General features: G+C 42.2%; 1 protein-coding gene across 1 annotated transcript in view; it reads right to left on the minus strand.

Annotated features, from left to right (window-relative positions):
- CCDC73 (coiled-coil domain containing 73) overlaps nt 1–21,425 on the minus strand; it is a 227,144-nt gene that overhangs the window by 121,988 nt on the left and 83,731 nt on the right. Inside the window, exons 4-7 of the mRNA XM_075928786.1 lie at nt 18,761–18,832; nt 16,098–16,133; nt 5,219–5,293; nt 998–1,036 (exon numbers count right to left, since the gene is read on the minus strand). Coding sequence (XP_075784901.1) covers nt 998–1,036; nt 5,219–5,293; nt 16,098–16,133; nt 18,761–18,832 — 222 coding nt within the window. The remainder of the gene's footprint in view (nt 1–997; nt 1,037–5,218; nt 5,294–16,097; nt 16,134–18,760; nt 18,833–21,425) is intronic.

Below are 21,425 nucleotides of genomic sequence, written 5' to 3' on the forward strand. Positions count from 1 at the left end.
TTTAACAACAAATACAAGTTAAAAGTGAAAATATGCCAAAACAAATCTCATGTTTGCCTTTGATCTTTAACTTGTAGCCTTATCTCCCAGGTCAAAGGACACATTATTCAATTTCACCACATTTTGTGTAAAACTACTGTAGCGTTGAAGATGACTTTCAGTACAAATGTCATGGTACTTAAAGCTAAACTGGACTCTAGTTTTTGAGCTTCTTAATTAAAATCACAGTTTATAATGGTCTGACAATATTATCTTTATTCTTTCCAGTTGAGCAGCAGCAGAATTGTTACAGCATCTATTCAATCAAGCTTAGCAATGTTTCTGCAGCTCGCTCTTTCACTTCCTAAAACACCACAAGATTCAGAGTGACTAAATTTTTCACCCTATATGAATTTATATTCACTATCTGAGGGAGTAAGTTGTTTTTCCCCTAGTTTTTATGTCCTTGGATCAAATCTAAATTCTATTGAGGAACTAATATTTAAAAATAACTCTAGCCTCCCAATGTCATATCCTTTTTGCTAAAATATTAACTTTTAGATACATCATTGTCCCTATCTGTCCCATGTTAGTGCAGAGAACTCCAGGCCATGCCTTATCATTATAAAGATAAAGTAATATTGTTATTCTGTTTATATTCTGCACAAAAACATCTATGCTGATTCTAATAAGCAAAAGTTGAACAAGCTATACCTACTTTACAAATTAAGGAATATTTCAATTTTAGAAAAAATTCCAAGTATTAAAAGTTTTTATTAACAACTCTTCAATTGTCAGAATATACTAAAAAAGAGCAAAAACTAAAGCATTTGGCATAGAAAACAATGTGACCATTTTCTTTTAGTTAGGTCTAAACAAATAATTACTTTTCATAGCTTATTTATAAAATACTGCCAGTAATTTCATTATAATTTTCCCAATATGTCATCATTTTGTCGTCATAAAAATTGTCAGCCTCTTTATTCTCTACTCATCTACAGTGTTTGCAGTTTCTTACCATTTCGTTCAGTTTCTTCTGTAAAGAGTATTTTGAAATCTATAAAAACACAAAAAAGCTATACAATTAATGTTACAGTATAATTTTTCTTTACCAGTCTTTATTAAAGAAGGATTACATATTAAATATTTTATTTGTATTTTCAATATTATTGAAGGATTTTGATAACCCTCTTTTTGGTTCAGTTATTGTAATGGTTTTTTTTATTGTAAGACTAAGATTATAACTTTGTACTTATTGAAATATCTAAAGAATGCAAAATAAATCAGTGAAATACTAATGCAAATTAATATAAAATAATAGAAATATGTAGTGTGACACACATACTATTTTAATGTTTAACATCGTATAAGTCAACACAATATTTTATTAGTAATTTTTTATACGTTTACCTGAATTAAAGACCAAATGTAGTGACCAAATGTGAAAATGTCACCTAATAATGCCTGTGAACCTTTAATGACTTGTACTACTTTAATAAAGTTGTTTTACACCATATATTATTGTAAATAAATTAGATCTCAGTCCAATTTTCAACTAAGACAATAGCAGAATTCCTATTGACTTTAAAAGGAATAGGAGAAAATCTTCATTGTTATATTATAATAAAGGTATCCAAATTTAGGTCCTGTACACAATACTTTATTCATAGTTAAACATATAGTAGGCGTGCTAAAATGTGATATACATTTCTCCCCCATCAGCAGCATATTCCTAGCACAGAATTTGGAGGGAGCTATATTTAGCCCTCAATAGATGAAAGTGAAGGTTACTCATCTCTGCAGTAACTGAGGTTCTTCAAGATGAGTGTCTCCATGGGTGCTTCACTCCAGGCATTAGTGCATCCCTGCACCTTTGCAGCAGAGTACAGGTGTCACACATGTGGACATGGTTTGTCTTGCAGACCCCCCTCTGTTTAGAGAGCCGCACACAGGACCCAGAGCTATGAAGTCCCTTTCTACCATGGAGGCACTGAACTCTGAAGTAATGGGGCAAAGAGCAGGTAGTTGAGTACCCACAGGAACACTCATCTTGAAGAACCTCAATTACTGCACAGGTGAGGTACCTTCACTTCTTCCTCAAGAGGTGTCCCCATGAGTGCTCCACTCTAGACAATTCGTAGCAGTGTCCTTTAGGATGGGAAGGACTTCAGAGCTGGAGGATAGCCATTGAGAGTACTTCAGTGTCCAGGAGTGTATCCATCTGAGACACTTGGGTAATGACATAGTGACAGATAAAGGTATGTTTTGATGTCCATGTGACTGCCTTACATATGTCAGTCAAGGGCACATTGCACTGGAATGCTACTGATATGGCCACCCCTCTGACAGAGTGTGTGCATATAAGCTGTGATGGCTGCATTCCTTGCAGTTGATAGCAGAGCCTTATCCAATCCACTGTACAATTAGAAAGTCTTCATGTGGATATTGGGTCACCATTGAACATTCAGCTATGGTATATGGTTTTGGGAAGAATACTGGGAGATGTATGGGTTGGTTAATGTCAAAAGAAGCATAAATCTTAGGGAGAAATTTATGGTGGGTTCTCAGGTTAACCTTATCCTTGAAAAAATATAGTGTTTGGCGGAAGTGACTGCCATAAGGAATGAGACTTTCATAGATACATGCAGTAATGAGCAGGTGGTTAGTGGCTCAAATGGTTTGGGGGGAGAGCTGTGAAGACCAGATTCAAGTTCCAGGGAGGGACCGAGGGTGAGACGTCCAGGTACAGCATGGTGTAATGCCCTTTTAGAGCTTTTGGTAATAGGGTGAGTAAACACAGTGGCTGTGTCTACACTGGGCCACTTATTCTGGAAAATCAGCCGCTTTTCCGGAATAAGCTGCGAGCTGTCTACACTGGCCCTTGAATTTCCAGAAAAGCAACGATGCTCTACTGTACAAAATCAGCCGCTATTCCGGAAAAACTATTCTGCTCCCACTCGGGCATAAGTCCTTATTCCAGAACACTGTTCCGGAAAAGGGCCAGTTTAGACAGCCCAGTAGTCTTTTCTGGAAAAAAAGCCCCGATCGCGAAAATGGCGATCGGGGCTCTTTTCCGGAAAAGCGCGTCTACATTGGCCACAGACGCTTTTCCGGAAAAAGGGCTTTTCTGGAAAAGCAGCCTGCCAATGTAGACGCTCCTTTTCCGGAAAAACTGAAAACGGAATAGTATTCCGTTTTAAGCATTTCCAGAAATTCATGCCAGTGTAGACACAGCCAGTGTTATTGTCTGTTTTGAATAGAATGTAGTGGTAGCTACTAGATAGAGCTGAGGGAATGGCCAAATTATTTTAATGTAAGGAAATAGTCCAAGTTGAGAAGAAGTGGTGCTGTTCTGGGATCTATTTGTTTTGCAGTGCAACAGGCATTAAACCTGCTCCATTTACACAAAAGCTTCAGAGGGGTAGCTGAGTCAGTCAGGAATATGAAAAAACACCTCCCTGACCAACATGAGTTTCACCAACCAAAATGCCAGTACAGACAGTGCTGTGTCAGCAGGAGATGCTCTCCCACTACCACAGCTACTACAGCTTGTTGGAGGTGGCTTAATTATGCCAAAAGTAAAGCTCTCTCCCATCGGCACAGGGTAGCGACATGAAAAACCTAACAGCAGTGCAGCTGCAACACTAAATCTGTGCCACTATAAGGTCCATAGTGTAGGCATAGCCAAAGTCATAGTAACTAGCCTAAAAAAAATCTGCATACCCAACCTTGAATGTCATAATTCCATAAAGAATAGCATTAGTTGTTGCACTTATGATAAAGTTAAGCCATAATTACAAGAATCTGGGGGCTATTCATAAATAATACGATTTACCCATGCCAGCATTCGTCTGAATGTCTTATGCATATATGGCAGCAGGAATCTATACAAAATTACTGTCCAGAGGGATGCTGGCCATGTTAAAAGCTTGGATGTTGGCATATGAGTGCCATTGCCACTATCTCAAGATCCATTTGAGAATATTAGGTCATGCCAACACCATTGCAATGACTGCCCTTCCCAATATCATCTTAGTTATAAAACAGGTGACCAAATGAAGTTTAGGTCAACTCTTCCATTTAAAAAAAATATATCCACAGTTCAATGTATTATACTCTGATACAGAGGCAGCAGCATGAGGTGGCAGCAACCCCTCTCTGCCATGGTCTGAGCCCCTCATGGGCAGAGGCTGGGAGCTTGGAGCTGTTGACAAAGGCAGCAGCATGGGGTGAGGGGGCAGGTGACACGAGGGAGCTGATGCTGGAGGGAACCAGCTTTTAATCCAGCTCCCTCAAGCACCAGCTCTTGCCTCTCCCTGCCCACTGCCTCTATAGGAGGCAGCAAGGGAAGGGGCAAGTGGGTCAGTGGGAGCTGATACACATGGAGAGCTGGCTTGAAAGCTGGTTCCTCAAGTGTGTTGGCTCCAGCCTGCCCCTCTCACTCTCCATGCTGCTGCCTCTCTATCAGGCAACAGCGCGGAAGTGGGGATGCAAGTAGATTTGATGCTTGTGGGGAGCTCCCATTCCCCCCTTCCCACACTGCCTCTCATACAGAGGCAGCAAGGGGGGGAAATGTGTGTAGTTGACAATATTAACCAATAAGCCATGCTTATCAGTTAATCATGTGTTCATCTACACACTGACATCCCTAGCCTTGTGTAGACAAAATAAAATGCTGTATATAACTCACAGCTTGAAATGTGTAGCTTGACCTGATATCAAATAGTGATTACCTCAATCAGTACAAACAGTGACTTTGTCAGGCAGGGATCAGAATTTGTGTTTGTTAGCTGTGCACTATGTGGAAAGATGGTAAACTTGTGACAAAATCAGGTGCAGAGGCAATAGCAGCAGTGTGGGGCCCATTGTGGCCTCCTGTTTAGGAGTCCCTCCAAGGCCAACACTTCCAGAGAGTTGTAGAAAACTCCACTTCACTTTTCTGGTAGCCAGAGAAGAAGATTTCAGAGAAAGAGGAAGGCTGTGTCCCAGAAAGAGCAAAAGCTGGGAGAATTGTATACTTAGTCTTTCCAGAAGGGAAGAACTAAATTAAAAAACCCTGAGAAATAAAGACAGACCATAGACTGATGAGGGAAACTTAGGTAGCAGGTGAATCTGGTTGCTTGGAAGTAAGGTGTACCTGTACAGGAAAAAAGAAAATAAGAGCTTATAGAAGATGCTTTTAAAAAAAAACAACTAATAAGAGTTATGAGTACTGAATTTAACAATAAAGTTAATTTACCTGTAATGTTTTTAATGTTTTTTTCAGCCCATCAATTTCTTTTTCTTTTGTTTCTACAGCAAGCTGAAATTTGCCCTTTAGATCAGAAGTCATATTTTAGCATTTGGAAATAACCAAAGACATTATGACAAACTTGTCAACCACAAGTATAAAGAAGATAAAGCACTTCTCTACTGTGACAGATTCTTGACCATGGAGAACAATCGGCATACAAAACAATCATGTAGCACTTAACTAAGTCAATATATGGAGTATTTAGAAATGTGCTAAGAAGAGACTAAAACTGAGAGCACAAAGGTGATTTTTTCCCCCACTTACAAGTAGTCAAGGAACCTGGGATGCTAAGTGGATTATTTCCTGTATGGCAGAGAAATTTGAGGCATAAACACAGGATTAACAAATAATCCCACCTTTGAAACAAGATATTAAACACCAAAACAGCAAAACATAGGTCCATTTACCTATAAATTTGACCAACATCTTCTGAGAAACAGAGAAGAGGAAGTTACTCACTTTTAGCAGTAACTGACATTCTTCAATATGAGCATCTCTGTGGGTGCCCCACAGTAGGTTGGTGTGTCCCACTGTCACAGACTGGAATCTTCAAAGCAGTGCCTGGTGGGGGCTGTGCATACGCAACAGCAGGGCGCATGAGCGCCACATGGTGCAACCATGCATGCACGGCCACCCTCCCCTCACTTCCTTCTCTATCCAGAAACCTGGCCTATGGAAAAAAGGTCTTTGAAGTAGAGGGGAGAAAGGGAGGGTAGTGGAGCACCCACAGGAACGCTCATCTTGAAGAAGGTCAGTTACTGCTAAAGGTGAATAACCTCCTCTTCAAGAGAGAGACGTCCTTGTGGGTGCTCCACAGCAGGTGACTACAAAACTGTATGTTCTAAGGAGGCAGAGACTTTGGTTCTGGCAGATAAACTGACAGCATGGCCTGGGTGACCCTCAGTGAAAAGAGAGGTCCATGAGAAAGCGCATAGTGCTTTGCAAATGTTTGGTCAGAAGCCATGTGGCTGTAGCACACATGTCCTCAAGGGGGACCTTGCAGAGGTAAGCTACAGACATTGCCATGGCTCTGGTGGAGAGGGCTCGGATGGAGGTAGGTGGAACAAGCTGATTGTGATGGTAGCATAAGGCTATGCAGTCAGAAATCCAGTCAGACAGTCTTTGGGAGGATATCTGCTGTCTTTTTTTTCATCCTGAGATGGACATGAAAAGTCTGAGCAAAGCCCTAAAGGGCTTCATTATGTGAATGTAAAATGAGAGAGCCCTATGGACATCTAGTGTATGCATCCTTGCTTCGAAAGTATTAGCATGAAGTTTAGGGGAAAATACAAGTAACTGAACAGTATGGTTTATGTAGAAGTAAGAGTGTACATTGGGGAAGAATTTAGGGTAGGTACATAGCATGATTTTGTCTTTAAAAGAGATGGTGTATGGAGGAGCCGCCATCAGGGCTGCCATTTCTCCCACCTGCCTGGCGGATGTAATTGCAACTAGAAATGTGGTCTTCATAGAAAGGTAAAGGGAGCAGGTGGCCATTGGCTTAAATGGAAGATTGGTCAGTGCACTGAGAACGAGATGAAGGTCCCATGATTCCCTTGGTGGAATTACTTCACTATATAGTGCTTCCTGAAGCATTCTGTCACTGGATGGGCAAAAATTGTACTATCATCTGTTTTTTAATGGAATGTGGTTATAAAAGCTAGGTGCACCCTAATAGAGCTGATGGAAAGGTTGGACTGCTTTAGGCGCAGGAGGTAGTCAAGGATGACAGGTAATGGGGCACTTTCAGGAGAGATGTTACACAGGATGGTCCAATGTGCAAAACATGTCCACTTGTCAGAATATGTTTTCCTAGTCGAGACAGCACGACTGTGTAGAAGTATATTGTGTACTTAGTCAGAACATTGTAACTGTATGCATAAGAGTGATCCAGCCTTTGGATGGGGTCTGAGGAACCACTGGTGTTGGCTCTGTACGCCTGGTTGATATAACAGCCTGGGTTGCGTGGCAGGGAGATCAGCGAAAACAGTACCATTATGCTGAGAAAAGGGAACCAGGGTAGTCTGGGCCAGCATAGAGCTATTAGAATGACTCTGGCGTTGTCCATTTTTATCTTGAGTATCATGCAAAGAAGGAGAGGAATGGAAGGGAAGGTGTAGAAGAGGCAATGGTTCCATTTTTTGCTGAGAGCACTTCCAAGGGAGTCTTTGCTTATGCCTGCCCAGGAGCAGTAAGGGGGCATTTTTTGTTGGTGCTTGTTGCAAAAAGATCCATTAAAGGTTGACCCCAATGTGTGAAGATTGCGTCCAATGTCTGTTAGTCTACCTGCCACTTGTGCTGTTGAGGTAATGATCTGATTAGTGCACCTGGTAGATAACAGGCACTGAGAGTGATGACATGGGAAAGGCTCCAATTCCACAGGGTAATAGCCTCTGTACATAGGGCATGGGAATGGGCTCCTCCTTGTCTATTTATATAAAACATGATGGCAACATTGTCAGTATATATCTTGACATGCTTGTGTGCTATTGATGGGAGGAAGTGTTGGCAGGCTAGTCTTACAGTTCTCAGTTCTAGTATATTTATGTGGAAAGCCCTTTCCTTCTGTGTCCAGAGGCCCTGAGTTAGATTTCCCATGTGCGCTCCCCAGCCCGTGTCGGAGGCATATGTTGTAATGACGATGGAGGGTTCTGGTGGTTGGAATGGAATTCCTGCACATAATTTCTGTATCTTTGTCCACCACAGTAGTGCGTTTTTTTACCATGGACGGGATGGAAAGAGGCTTACTAAGGGGATGATAGTTTGGTCTATAGACCATGCTGAGTCAATCCTGTAGGAATCTCATTAACAGATGTGCATTGGGGACCACTGGGTTGCATGCTGACGTGTCCAAGCAACTGAAGGCAATCGTGTGCTGTTACCTGTGGCATCATGCATGGCTTTTTGACCAGGTCCCTGATCTTTTTGAACCTTTCAGTGGGCATGGAAGCTATTGTAACTGTTGAGTCGAATTAAGCCACTATACACTGTATGGACCTCACTGGCATGAGTACGGACTTTGTTTCATTTATCAGTAGGCCCAAGGATTGAAAGCAAGTCATGTCCATGTGAATGTTGTGATGGGACTGTGTCTGTGGCCTGAATTTGATCAGGCAGTTATCGAGATAAGGAAAAATAATGATATTGAATTTCCTTAGGTAGGCAGTGACTATTACAAGCATTTTAGAGAAAACTCTCAGTGCTGTGGAGAGTCCAAATGGTAGGACCTAGGGTAAAGCAAAGAAAATGCCTATGAGTAAGATAAGGTAAAGCGCACGTACCTAGGATAAAGCAAAGAAAGAGCCCATATATAGGTAGTGCATGTACCTAGGGTAAAGCAGAGAAAATGCCTATGAGCAAGATAAATATGGACATGAAAATAGGCATCCTGTAAGTTGAGAGATGAAAACCAGTCACCAAACTCCAGAGCAGAAATCATGGTGTTTTGTTACTCTTCGGAACTTTTGCCTTTTTACAAATTTGTTGAGGGATCTAAGGTCTAAAATGGGGTGCCATCTACCATTCTTCTTTTGAATGAGGAAGTAGTGTGAGTAGAATCCACTCCTCTCATGCCCTTGTGGGACTGGCTCTATAGCACCCAATCTAAGAAGATGGTCAACTTCCTGTTGTAGGATATTGTCATAATAATAGACTCATAGACTTTAAGGTCAGAAGGGACCATTATGATCATCCATCCCTAAAGAGGGATGGAATAGGTGAGTCGGGAGGGGGAATGGAAATAAAGTGGGATAGTATATCCTGAATTAATTGACTGCAGCACTCATTTGTCAGATGTTATGATCTGCTCTGCTGGGTAAAAGGGCAGAAGATGATGGTCAAATGATTTCTCAGAAGTTAGCAGCTCTGGAGCAGGTGAAGATGTTTGCAGTCCCTCGATTAAGGCCTCAAATTTGTTTATTTTGCTGAGGCGGCTGGTTTGCAGTGCTAGTCTGATTGCGTCTGCTCTGCTGCCTACCCTGATCCCGTTGTTGCTGAGGCTGGTGGTCCTCTCTCTGCTGGTGATAAGTATACAAGGTGTACTTGGGTCTTGGATCTGGCTGGTATCTAAATTTTTGCCTTCTATTTGCAAGTGCGTGGATTCCCAGGGAACATAAGGTGGCTCTTGAATCCTTCATGGAATGGAGGACATCATTGGTCTTGGTAGAAAAGAGCTTCTCACCTTTGAAAGGGAGGTCCTCCACTGTAGACTGTATTTCCCTCAGGAAAGCCAAGGAGTTAAACCAGAAGGCTCACCTCATAATGACAACCATGGGTGTTGACCTAGTGGCCGTGTCAGCCGTGTCTAGGGCAGTCTGTAATACTGTGTGTGAATTCGTGTGTCCTTCGGAGATCATTGCATTAAATTGTTGTTTCTTTGCCTCTGGTATATTGTCAATAAAAGTATTAAACTTCAAATAGTTGTTGAAATCATATTTACTAAGCAATGTGACATAGTTGGCAACTCGGAACCAAAGTGTTGAAGATGTATAGACCTTTCTACCAAAGAGGTCTAGTCGCTTGCTGTCCCAGATCATGGCTGGTGTTGCTGATTTCTCTTTTGCGTGGCCTCGACTACTACGGAATTAGGAGGATAAGTAAACAGAAACTCAGTTCCCTTAGGGGGAACATAATATTTTCTATCAGCCTGTTTGCAGGTGTGTAGTATAGTTGCAGAGGTCTGCTAGATCATTTTATCAGGGTCCAAAATCGTGGGGTTAATAGGAAGCGCGATCATGGCAGTAAGAGTGGCCTGTAAAATGTCGGTAAGCTTGTGTTGGGTATTAAAGACCTCCTCCATTGCAATGTTGAGATCCACTGCCACCTTTTTGAAGAGGTCTCGAAAGGTTATGAAGTAATCCACCGCCATTGGAGTTGATGGCATTACTGCTTTGTCTGGCAAAGACAATGAATTAGTATTAGGGGATGTGTCTGGTCCTGATTCACTGTTTTGCTGATCTGGTGCATCTTCCTGCATCCTCTGAGGAGATGGACACTGGCGTGCAGGGGAAGGCACAACCTGTTTGTCTTTTTAGTATGTTTCCTTTTGTACCTGTATGCCCACGGGCTCCAGTACTATCACTAAGCACCATATGGCATGGGTGGTAGCATGCAGGGGTGTGGTCCCCAGGGGGGAATAGTGCCCCCATTGAGAGCCTAAAGGTAGGATGTGAGGACAGTACCAAGACCTTGGTGCCAGGTGAGAGTCAGGGTGAGAAGGATGGCTCCTCTGCATCATCCTCATCACTCCATAAAAGTGTAGGAGAAGAGGCATGTCTCAGTGCTGCTGTGACTGGTGATGTATCAATGCTGAGGAATGGAGAGTTGAGGGTGGAAGAAACAGTGAGTTGCTTATGATGAAGGTACCTTAGTGCTGGTGTAGACAGTGCAATTAGTGACGGTACCAGAGATGGCGCCAATAGCGCGTCATACTTGCCATATGCATCTGGCGTGCCATGACATGCCTGGCACGTCATACGTGCTGAGGTGCGGTGCAGCCTCAACTTTTGGTGCTGACTTCTCAGTAAAGTGCTGCTTTGGCGACTGCAACTTATGAGGTAGAGAGGAGGCGCGCTTCTTTGGGGATTTTTTTCCCTTATCAGATTTCAGTTTTTCAGGCCTTTAGTTGCCCAGGTTAGAGGCAGGGTTCTGTGCCTTTTCAAGCATTAGCACTTTAAGATGGAGTTCTCTATCTCTGTGCATGCATGCCTTAAGCTTAGCACAGTGGTGACAATCCTGCTGCATATAACTCTCGCCTAGACATTTGACACACTTGGAATGTCCGTCAGACAGGCATGGCGTCATTACATATGGTTCAACGCTTAAATCCTGGTGATCCAGGCATTTGTCTGATGAGGGTAAAGATTGGAACAATGAGAAAAAGAACTTGGATAACAGGAGGTGTTTTTTTTTAATTTTCTAGGAAGATGAACTTTGATAGGTAATAAGGTAACAAACAAGGAGAACGGAGGGAAACAAACTACTTATCTATAGAGAACAACGCTGAGTGAAAAGCACTGCTGAGCTCTGTCTTAAGCCGGGGACAGTGAGAAGGAAGTGAGAGGAGGGGGGCTGCACATGAGTGGTTGCACCACGCAGCACTTGTGTGCTCTGCTGCCTTGCATACACAGCCTTCCCAGGCACTGCTTTGAAGATTCTGGTCTGTGGTGCTAGGATGCACCGACACCTTCTGTGGAGCACCACAGGGACATCTCTCAAAGAAGAACTGCAGAGCTCTGTCTCAGGCTGATGGCAGGTGAGAAGGAACTGGAGGGCTTGGGCTACGTGTGTGCAATACCTACTGGCATGCAACATGCTGGTTGGCGCTGTGCATGCGCAGTACGCACAGGGACTGCTTGAAAATCTCTGAGCCAGGATGGCACCAAGATCAAACATGGAGCATCCACGGGGACATCTCTTGAAGAAGAATAACTTCTATTTATTATTCATCACCTTGGAATCTCTACCCATGGACTAAAAACTACAAATGCCTGTTCAAATACAAATACTACCTTTTTGTAACATCTGAATCTTATATAAAAGAAAAACATATAGTAAAAACTATAATGAATATTTAATCTTTTAACAATATAAATACAAAAGTACACAAATACCCTAAAGCTGTAATTCAAATTGATGCCAAAACATGTTAGAGCTGATTTACTTTCTTTAAGTTTTAGTGCATTACTAATAATAAAACAGGAAGGGTTAAAATATTAATATTGATTTTGATTTCAAGTTATCTGTTTTTTGTCACAGCCTTAACATTATTTACTATTTTCAAAAATAATTTCTTTATTTTGTATCTTTTCTTTAAAAATGTGGCCGTTATAAAATATTCCACCATGAAACTGCATATATGAGAATACTATAGTTTTACAAGACATATTGTTGGGTATGCATATAAGAAAATTAATACTGTTTCCTGCAAATCTTTGATTAAATATAGGATTTGCAAGACAAGTATAACAAAGCCCTAAAAGTATTATATGCCCAAATTCTAACATTAATATTGTACTAATTTACACCCTAATGGATCCCAAATTTAGGGTTTGAGTGCCGTTTTTACGTGAACAGTGTAAGTTTTGCCCGAGGGAGGACTGTAATATGTGCCTTTCTAACTTTTTGTTACAGTGGGAACAGCAGCCAGCTTGCTGCGCACTTCCCCCAGCTCTACCACCTGTCCGTCTGGCAAAGATCCTCGGGCAAAAATGGTCAAGGGAAGATAATGTTCAATGAGCAAATGGACTGGATGAATATGTTCCTGGAGGAGAGAGGGTCCAAGTGCCAGGACAAGGTTGTGGAACGGCAGGAGAGGAGAGCTTGCAGGGAGTTGCAGGTGAGGCAACAGGACAGTATCTTTGCCTCCCTGATGACAGTAATGGAGAGCCTGGCTGTGTGCCTGGAGCATAACCCCTCTCACTCCGAACCCCAATCACCCTATACAAAGTAACTTTTTCCTCCTCCCCACAGTTCCACAGCCTCCATCTCCACAGGCCCCAAGAAGGGGGACGGTCCTCAAGTGCAGCCTTAACTTCTTTTATTTCCCTGCTGTCTTCCCTAATCAATAACAAACAAACAAAACAAAAACATGATCTCTGGACAACAGTCTCTTTATTGCTTGTACTGCAGGGGCAAACTGGAATGAATGCAGAGGCACCTCACTGAAAACAACAAGCATGAGACTCAAAATTGGCCATTCATAAAACTTTCTTTCAAAGCCTCTCTGATTTGTGCTGCCCCATGCTGTGCTCTCCTTATTGCCCTGGTGTCTGACTGATCAAAATTTTTGGCTAGGTGCTCTGCCTCAGCCCCCCTCCCTGTCCGATAAGATTCCCCCTTGCTCTCACAAAGATTATGATGTATACACTGAGGTCCAACCTAGTCAGAAGACTCCTAACCCTTCCCTTTAAACATTTAACCATCATTCTGCACTTCCTCAGCCTGTAGTTGAACTGCTTCTTACTGGGGTCCAGGAGTTCTTAAAGATGCACCATTCTCAATCATCCACGCTGATGTCAGTGAAATAGCTTTTGTGATCTACCAGTGCCTGCAGCACCATGAAGTACCCCCTGTGATTAATGTACTCTTTGGCAAGGTGATCTGGGGGCAGATATGGAGATATGTGTTCTGCCTATCCCCCACCGCAGTTAAAGAATCCCATCACAGCAAAGCCATCTACTACAGTATCCAAGCTTCCCAGAATCACAGCCCTCCATAGCAGAAAGGTATTGATCACCTTTGCTACTTATATAACGAGAGCTCCCACCGTAGTATTCCCCACTCCAAACTGATTTCCAGCTGACCAGTAGCTGTCTGGCATTGCAAGCTTCCACAGGGCTATTGCCATGCGCTTCTCCATGGTCAGAGTGGGTCTTGTTCTGGTATTCTTGTGATTCAGAGTGTGGGAAAGCCATTTGCAAAGTTCCAAGAAAATGGCCTTGTGCATTTGGAAGTTTTGCAACCACTGCTAATTGTCCAGTAGCTGCATCAGAGTGCAGTCCTGCTAGTCTGTGCTTGTCTCACAGCACCAGAACTGGCATTTGTAGGGGATCCTGGACAGCCCTGTCTTGACAATAAATGTCAGCTTTGACCACAGTGCGGATCTCTGAAAAGCAAAACCCAGGACTGTCTCAAGTCTGCAGGACTGTCTCAAGTCTGGTGCACAAAAGCCCACAGGCAAGGCTGGGGAAGCTTTGAGAGGCAGGAATGTTTTCGATTAAGCGGTACTGAGAGACGTCAAGAATACATGATAAACAACCTTGTACTGGTACTTCTGTTTCAGATAAACAAAAATTACAGATGAAGCCATAAAATTGTTAACTACGCATGTCGTTTTTGCAACATTCTGAGTAGCAGGAAGTACCCAAAATAGGGCCCTAGGTATTTTAGGTATCTTACATAATATGTAATAAATTGGTAAATACTATTAGAATGACCAAGTCTCACTTTGCTATAAAATGGGCTTAGTAAGAAGAATTGATGGAAGGGAGTGAGCAGGATTGACCCACAGGTCCTGCTCGCTGTAACTAGAAGTAAATAGGCCCTTCACATCGGCTACAGCAGTAGATGGCATTCCAAGGGGTGGGAATCAAAGAGACCATGACCTCCTGACTCGTACTGTAGGTAGCATATGGGTGAGGTGTAAGTGAGCTGGCTTTATTATTGTATTATAGTAGATCTTCTATTAATTGCTTTTGCATTGCTTTGCTCTGTATTAATTGCTTTAGAATTTATAGTATTTAAGGTTTAAATTATATAGTAATTGTTTTTAAGGCTTGTAAAACTTAAATAACTATGTTAACTGATTAAATCTTGTAATAAGAAAGCAACTAAGTCTCTCTGGAGTGTCCTAGTTTCCCTTGGATCTAAAATAAATCCAACCACACAAACACATTCCACTGTGTCCCCAGGATTGACTGGTGTTTGCGTTTGCATCAGTGCAAGGGCTTACATGAACAGTGCCATTAGGCACAAAATGGCAGACATCAACATAACAATGGTTTGATGCAAAACAGGATCCATACTGTGCCAAAAAAGTTGTGAAAGGACTGTTTCCCATTGATCTCAAGCAAAGGGGTAGAAAGATGAGTGCATTATGGGATGCTGACGACATGAACCGATAACGTCCCGCTGCAAAGTTCTGGTTCCAGCATGCATTGGGAGCATAACCCAGAATGCAAAGTGGCACAGGCACTATGGGATAGTTACCCACAGTGCATCACTCTCAAAGTCAATGCCAAGCTCCCTAATGTGGACTTCGGAGTATACTGAATTCTTCCCCCCTCAGTGAGGACATGAACCTTTGACTTTGCAAAATTGGTTGACCAGACATCGACCATAATAGATTCAACCTTATCTCAAAATGTAGACATGGTATAAGCAACTGACTTCTAAAAGTGTATAACGTTTATTTTGTGCACAAACAATAGCTGTAGTACTCAGCTATTTAAATGAAGGTGTAAACTACATACCGTATAGGGATAGCATTATTGATCATTAATATGTAGTCACCTCTGCAGGTCAAATTCAGCAACCATTTAAAAGGATGCACATTAACAGTTATTTAAGATCAGAGATGGAAAAATTCCATATCCAGATGAAATGAGAAATTTTAAACAAATTCAATTACTTAAATCAAAATTTAGTCAGCCTTATGAAAACTATCGGTATTTTTCATTCTGTACTTAATTTAATATTCATTTTTGTACCATTAAATTAATATATTATATGCATTATGCAATATTAGTATTTTCTTATTATATGTTTGTACAGCACCTAGCACATTAGGACCTTAATCTCAGAGGCTATGTCTAGACTACGTGGAAGATTCGAAAGAGGATATGCAAATTCTGTGGGAATTTGCGTATCTTCTTCCGATCCCACTTTCGAAAGCAGAGCTTTCAAAAGTGAAAGTAGTCTGGATGCATTTTTTTCGGCAACCCTCCGCCCCTATTTTGAAAATCCATTCTTCCTCAAAAAATGAGGTTTACGCAGCTTTTCAGAAAGGGGGGGTTGCCGAAAAAATGTGTCTAGACTACTTTCACTTTCGAAAGCAGAGCTTTCGAAAGTGAGATCGGAAGAAGATATTTGCATATCCTCTTTCGAATCTTCCACATAGTCTAGACATAGCTAGATTAGTCTCCTCTAGGCACTACTGCTATAAAAATAATTAATAATTTAGTATGATTGCTATATGATCATAATTTTTTTTATAATTTATATTCAAAACACATGTAATGTTTATTTTACATTTTTATAACGTGCCTATCACATATTTGTTACATTGAATGATATATTATAGGAATAATATAATTACATACAGTACCTTTTCTTCTTCCATGGTAAATGTCTTTGCTTGTAACTTCATTGCCAATAGTGGATAAAATTTAAAATAGTATGTCAACACAACATATACTAGAGGATTAATTTTATTTCTATACTTTGACAACAGAACATGACAGGATTAATTTTATTATTAGAGCAGTAGGATTAATCTTGTTCACATAAGCTGAAAACAGAATATAGTGAATAGTACATATAACAATGTAACTGGTTTACTTTTATCATAGTTCTACAATAGCAGCAAATGTCTAAACTAAAACCAACTTTTCCACATAAAACTGGAAAGAAAATTTTCTTCTCCTGTTAATTTTTTTTTCTGAGCTAGCATGTTGATTAATCTAATGCTATTGGATAAAATCCATCAGCACCATGAAAGGTGGCAGTCTCAAGCCCCATGACACTTACTCCAGAAATATTTTCAGTCCTTTTTGCTAAACCACTATATATAATCAACAAAAAATAACACAACTTTGATGAAAAAAAAAATCGAATGTACAAAAATAAAGTTACATACTGTAACTGTGATTGTTTGAGATATGAAGCAGATATGCACACACCTAGTGCACTGGAGCCAGAGAATTTTGCCTAGGAGTATCCGTAGGAAAAACAACACTCATGTCTTGTGGCCATAGCCCCTCTGTTGACTCCATGAGGTAGTACTGCCATAATCCCACTCAGTTCCTTCACTTTATATATCATAAGTAGGTGTAGTCTGGATTCCTGTCATGTCCATCTACTTTGTGCTATGTGGTGGTCAAGGAAGACATACTCTGCAAGGGAGGCCTCTATCACAATGGTGGCTCTTGGTATAGAAGGGCTTAAAGGGGTCCCAGTTATAAACATGGATGGACTGGATCACGAAATGAGAAAGGACAGAATACCCTAGGGTACCATGACCCTGGAATCCCTATGGCACTGGTTGTCTTGTAGGCACAATGAAGCTAGGCCTGTAGACATTACAGGTGAGGTCTCACAAGGGGTGTCACAGAAGTGTAGGTGGCCTTATGCCCCAAAAGAGAGGGGCACTGGTGCACCCTAGGCAGGGCTTGTATCAAATGGAGACAATCAGGGTGCATATTGTGGAGAACCAGTCCACTGTCTCACACCAAGAGCCCATCCAAAGTTACTGTCTATCTATGAGGAGTAATGTTAGTTAGAACCAAGGGGTTTGGTTCGAACTAACGCGTCCCAGCTCACACTTCCTAGTTCGACTCAGCTGTTGAGCGGAGTAACTCGCCGGCGAGATTATGCTAATGAAGTGCAGGATATTTAAATCCCTGCTTCATTAGCAATCTCGGTCGCCTATATTTGCATCCCTAGCTCGAACTAGGGAGCAAGTGTAGACGTACCCCTAGTGAAATAGTATTTTCTAATATCCAACCTAGACCTCCCTCACTGTAACTTGAGATTATTGCTCCTTGTTCTGTTATCTGTCACTACTGAGAAAAGCCTCTCTCCATCTTCTTTGGAACCCCCCTTCAGGATGTTGAAGGCTGCTATCAAATCCCCCTCACTCTTCTCTTCTGAAAACAAAATAGGCCCAAATCTCTCAGCTTCTCCTTGTATGTCACATGGTCCAGGCCCCTAATCATTTTGGTTGCCTTCCACTGGATTCTCTCCAAAGTGTCCACATCTTTACTATACGGGGGGCCCAGAATTGGACACAATACTCCAGAAGTGGTGTCACCAGTGCCGAAGAAAGGGGAATAATAACTTCTCTAGATCTGCTGGAAATGATCCTCCTAATGCACCCTAATTGCCATTAGCCTTCTTGGCAACAAGGGCACACTGTTGATTCATATTCAGCTTCTCATCCACTGTCATCCCCAGGTCCTTTTCTGCTGAACTACTACTTAGCCAGTTGGTTCCCAGCCTGTAACAGAACTTAGGATTCTTCTATCTACATTGTCCTTGATGAACCTCATTAGATTACTTTTCACTCAATCTTTCACTTTTCTATGTCACTCTGGACCCTATCCCTACCCTCCAACATATCTACCTCTTCCCCTAGCTTAGTGTCACCTGCAAACTCGCTGAGGGCACAATCCATCCACTCATCCAGGTCATTAATAAAGATGTTGTACAAAACCAGCCCCAGAACTGACCCTTGGGGCACTCCACTTGGCACCAACCAGACACCTAGAAACCTTTCTTGTTAGCCTTCACATCCCTTGCTAGCTACAATTCCAATTGCACTTTGGCCTTCCTGGTTACACCCCTGTGTGCTCAAACAATATAGTTATACTCTTCCCTAGTCATCTGTCCAAGTTTTCACTTCTTGTAAGCTTTCTTTATCATTAACTCACAGGCATTTACCTTCCTTTCCCCACGCCCTGCATCCCCCCTCTGTTCTGAAATGTGATTTGTCCTTTTCATATGTGTTCATTTTTTTAAATTGTATCCTTTGGTATATATGGTTGTGACTATTTTCTTCCACTATTTGATCTGAGGAAGTGGGTCTGGCCCACGAAAGCTCATCATCTAATAAACCATCTTATTAGTCTTTAAAGTGCTATATTTTCTCTTCTTACTGCACATCAGGATGGTATGTTCCTGTGACTTCAATAAGGCTTCCTTAAAGTCCTGACAGCTCTCCTGTTGGCATCCCAGTATTATTATCAGCATTAAAGAATCTCAGTTTCCTACCTGTTTTTTAAAAGCTGCCATGGCTTCTTTGTGTTGATTGGTTAATGCTTCTGTCTCATGCTGCAGAGTTTCCTGCTCAATGAAAAACAAATAAAAGGTTACTTATCTTCTTCTAACTATTGTTCTTCGAGTTGTGTTGTGCATGTCTATTTCAATCAGGTATGTGCACACGCATGCACAGCAGCCAGAAGATTTTTCCCCTGGCAGCATCAGTCAGGTCAACCTGGGAGCTCCCTACAGTTGCACCTCTATGTGTTCTACCAGTGCAGAGATTTCTCAACGGGAGTCCTAAGGCAGCAGCTCTGCAAACTTGGCCTTCATGCTGCAGGTGTTATACAAGTATTTTGATGGCCTGCTTGTTGGATATGTGGAGCTGCAGCTCCCCTGGTCAAATAGACCTTCTTCCCAAATAGGTCTAGTTTTTTAGCCTTATGATTTTTAAGGGAGAGTCCCTGGTAGTCCTGTCACTCATGATGATTGACTGCATCTACCACCAGGGAATTAGAGGGCAAATGGATATATAGGTATTCATACCCCTTTATGGGAACAAAGTGCCACCTTTCATTCCTCTTGGACATTAAAAGAAAAGAGGCCAGGATCTGCCGCAAGGAATTTTGATCTCACTGATGGTCTTTATCAGTGGCAGGGCAATGCAGGTAGGCCTGGAGGGAGCAAGGATATCCACGATGGGGTCAGCATCCTCTACCACCTTCTCTGCCTGGATCCCCAGATTCTGGGCTTCCCACTGCAGCAACTGTTGTAAGACCTTGCTGTCCTCCAAAACCAGGACCATCAATGTCCCTGTCCCAGCTTCATCTGAGGAGGATAATGAGGAGGACAAAAGCACTGGCAATGGGCCTTGTTCATTGCCCTTGGCACCAAGGGGGTCACATGCACTCAAAATTGTTGTGCCCCTGCCTCCACAGTATGTAGTGCTGTTGCCAGTGGTGCCAATGTTGACACCAGTGCTACGGATGAAGAAAGGGGCATTGGTGTTGCTGGTGGTGCCAGTGTCTATGGTGACTGCAGAGGAACAAAGGATGCCAATGTCACTGATGTAGAATTGGCTCTTGACTCCTGTCTCTGTTCCTGGGTCTGATGGTAAACCCAGGGAATCCAGACGGACCACCGAGTCAGGGGTTGCCACTGAGGCAGCCATGGCACTGAATAGGACTGGCAATCATGCTGGGACCTAGACCTTCTGCTCCTGGCTTTATCAGAACAGTAGGATTATTCCTCTAACTCTAAGTCAGTCTTCAGTGCTGGCTAGAAGTGCTGCAGATTGAAGGACCAGTGCGGCTCCCCAACATGGATGGACCATGCTAGGGAGAGGCATGCCAGAGATGGGAATAGGCACACCCCCTTGATGGAATCAGGGACACATAGTCACTGACGACTCTTCCCTCCTCTGTGAGAAGGACAGCGTTGTGAGATGTTTAAGGTCCTGAGCTGCCCTAAACATCTCCAGCATAGAGAAGAGCTGAAGCTTTCTGCCATGTCAGTCCAGATAGCAGTAAGGACCCAAAGGGGGCAGGAGTAAACGACACCTTGACAGAAGGCAGGGCTGCAATGATGTGGCACCTCTTGGGTCTCCCTGTTGTAGGCTCCTTGGACTTGGAAGTGGGAGAACGACCACTTTCTGGTCGTTTCTTCTTCTGAGGCACCAGGGATTCAAACCGATGCCTCACAGGTTGTCTATGGATGCAATACCGCCTCAAGTCTCACTGAAGTCCTTCTACAGTGCCAGCTCATGCATCATCAGTGCCAGCATACTCTACACTGATGAGAAGGTGCTGGGAAAAGACTCCACCAACTCCAGGTTAGATTGTGGCCAGAGTGCTATCTCTATGAGGAGGATCTTCACTCTTTGCTTCCAGTCTTTTAAGGTCCTAGGGCGCAACCCCTTACAGATCCTACAGCTCTCCTACTGGTGTTTCTTCCCAAGACACTTCAAACAGGAAGTGTGCAGGTCACTCCTGGGCATACATTTCCCTCAATAAACCCCAGGAACTGGGGAGTATTGAGAGGGGAGGAACTCCTGAAAAGAAACGTATAAACTAAACATTACTACTACAAAACTAACTATATACACTTAAAGTGGACCCTGACAAAAAAAAAGTGCTCATGAAGGCAAGAGCAATAGGGTGTTCCAGCTAGCCATCACTGGCAGTAAGAAGGAACTGAGAAGGTGCCAGGTCAGGAGGTGCAACTTCAGGGGCTCCTCCAGGAAATGTGAAGAATGCTTCAAGGAGAAAATATCTTCCAGCTGCCATGCATGTTAACACCTTATTGGAATTCACATGACCAAACATTCAAAGAAAAATACTTTAAAATTAGATCAAATTATAATGTACTTTAAACATGACTCTTACTATATCCTTTCAGTAAAAGTGGAATTATATTTTTAAGAAAAATATTGCTATTTTGATTACTTTAAGTAAGTTCTAGAATTACTTATCTAAAATTGAAGATCTTCAATGAGAAATGTCTTATCTGGAAATTTTCTACTAGCAGATTCGCTCCTAATTCATAACAAATGGGAAATGGCTCTCACCTGTGGAAGTAGTTGTTACTGGAGGCACCAGGATTAATCCCTACTCTTTACTACAGGCCACCAGAATTTTTTTTCCAAAATTGTAAAAACAGTTCAGCAACAGATTATCAG

Source organism: Pelodiscus sinensis, chromosome 4 (assembly GCF_049634645.1).
Source record: "Pelodiscus sinensis isolate JC-2024 chromosome 4, ASM4963464v1, whole genome shotgun sequence".
Classification (NCBI taxonomy): Eukaryota; Metazoa; Chordata; order Testudines; family Trionychidae; genus Pelodiscus; species Pelodiscus sinensis.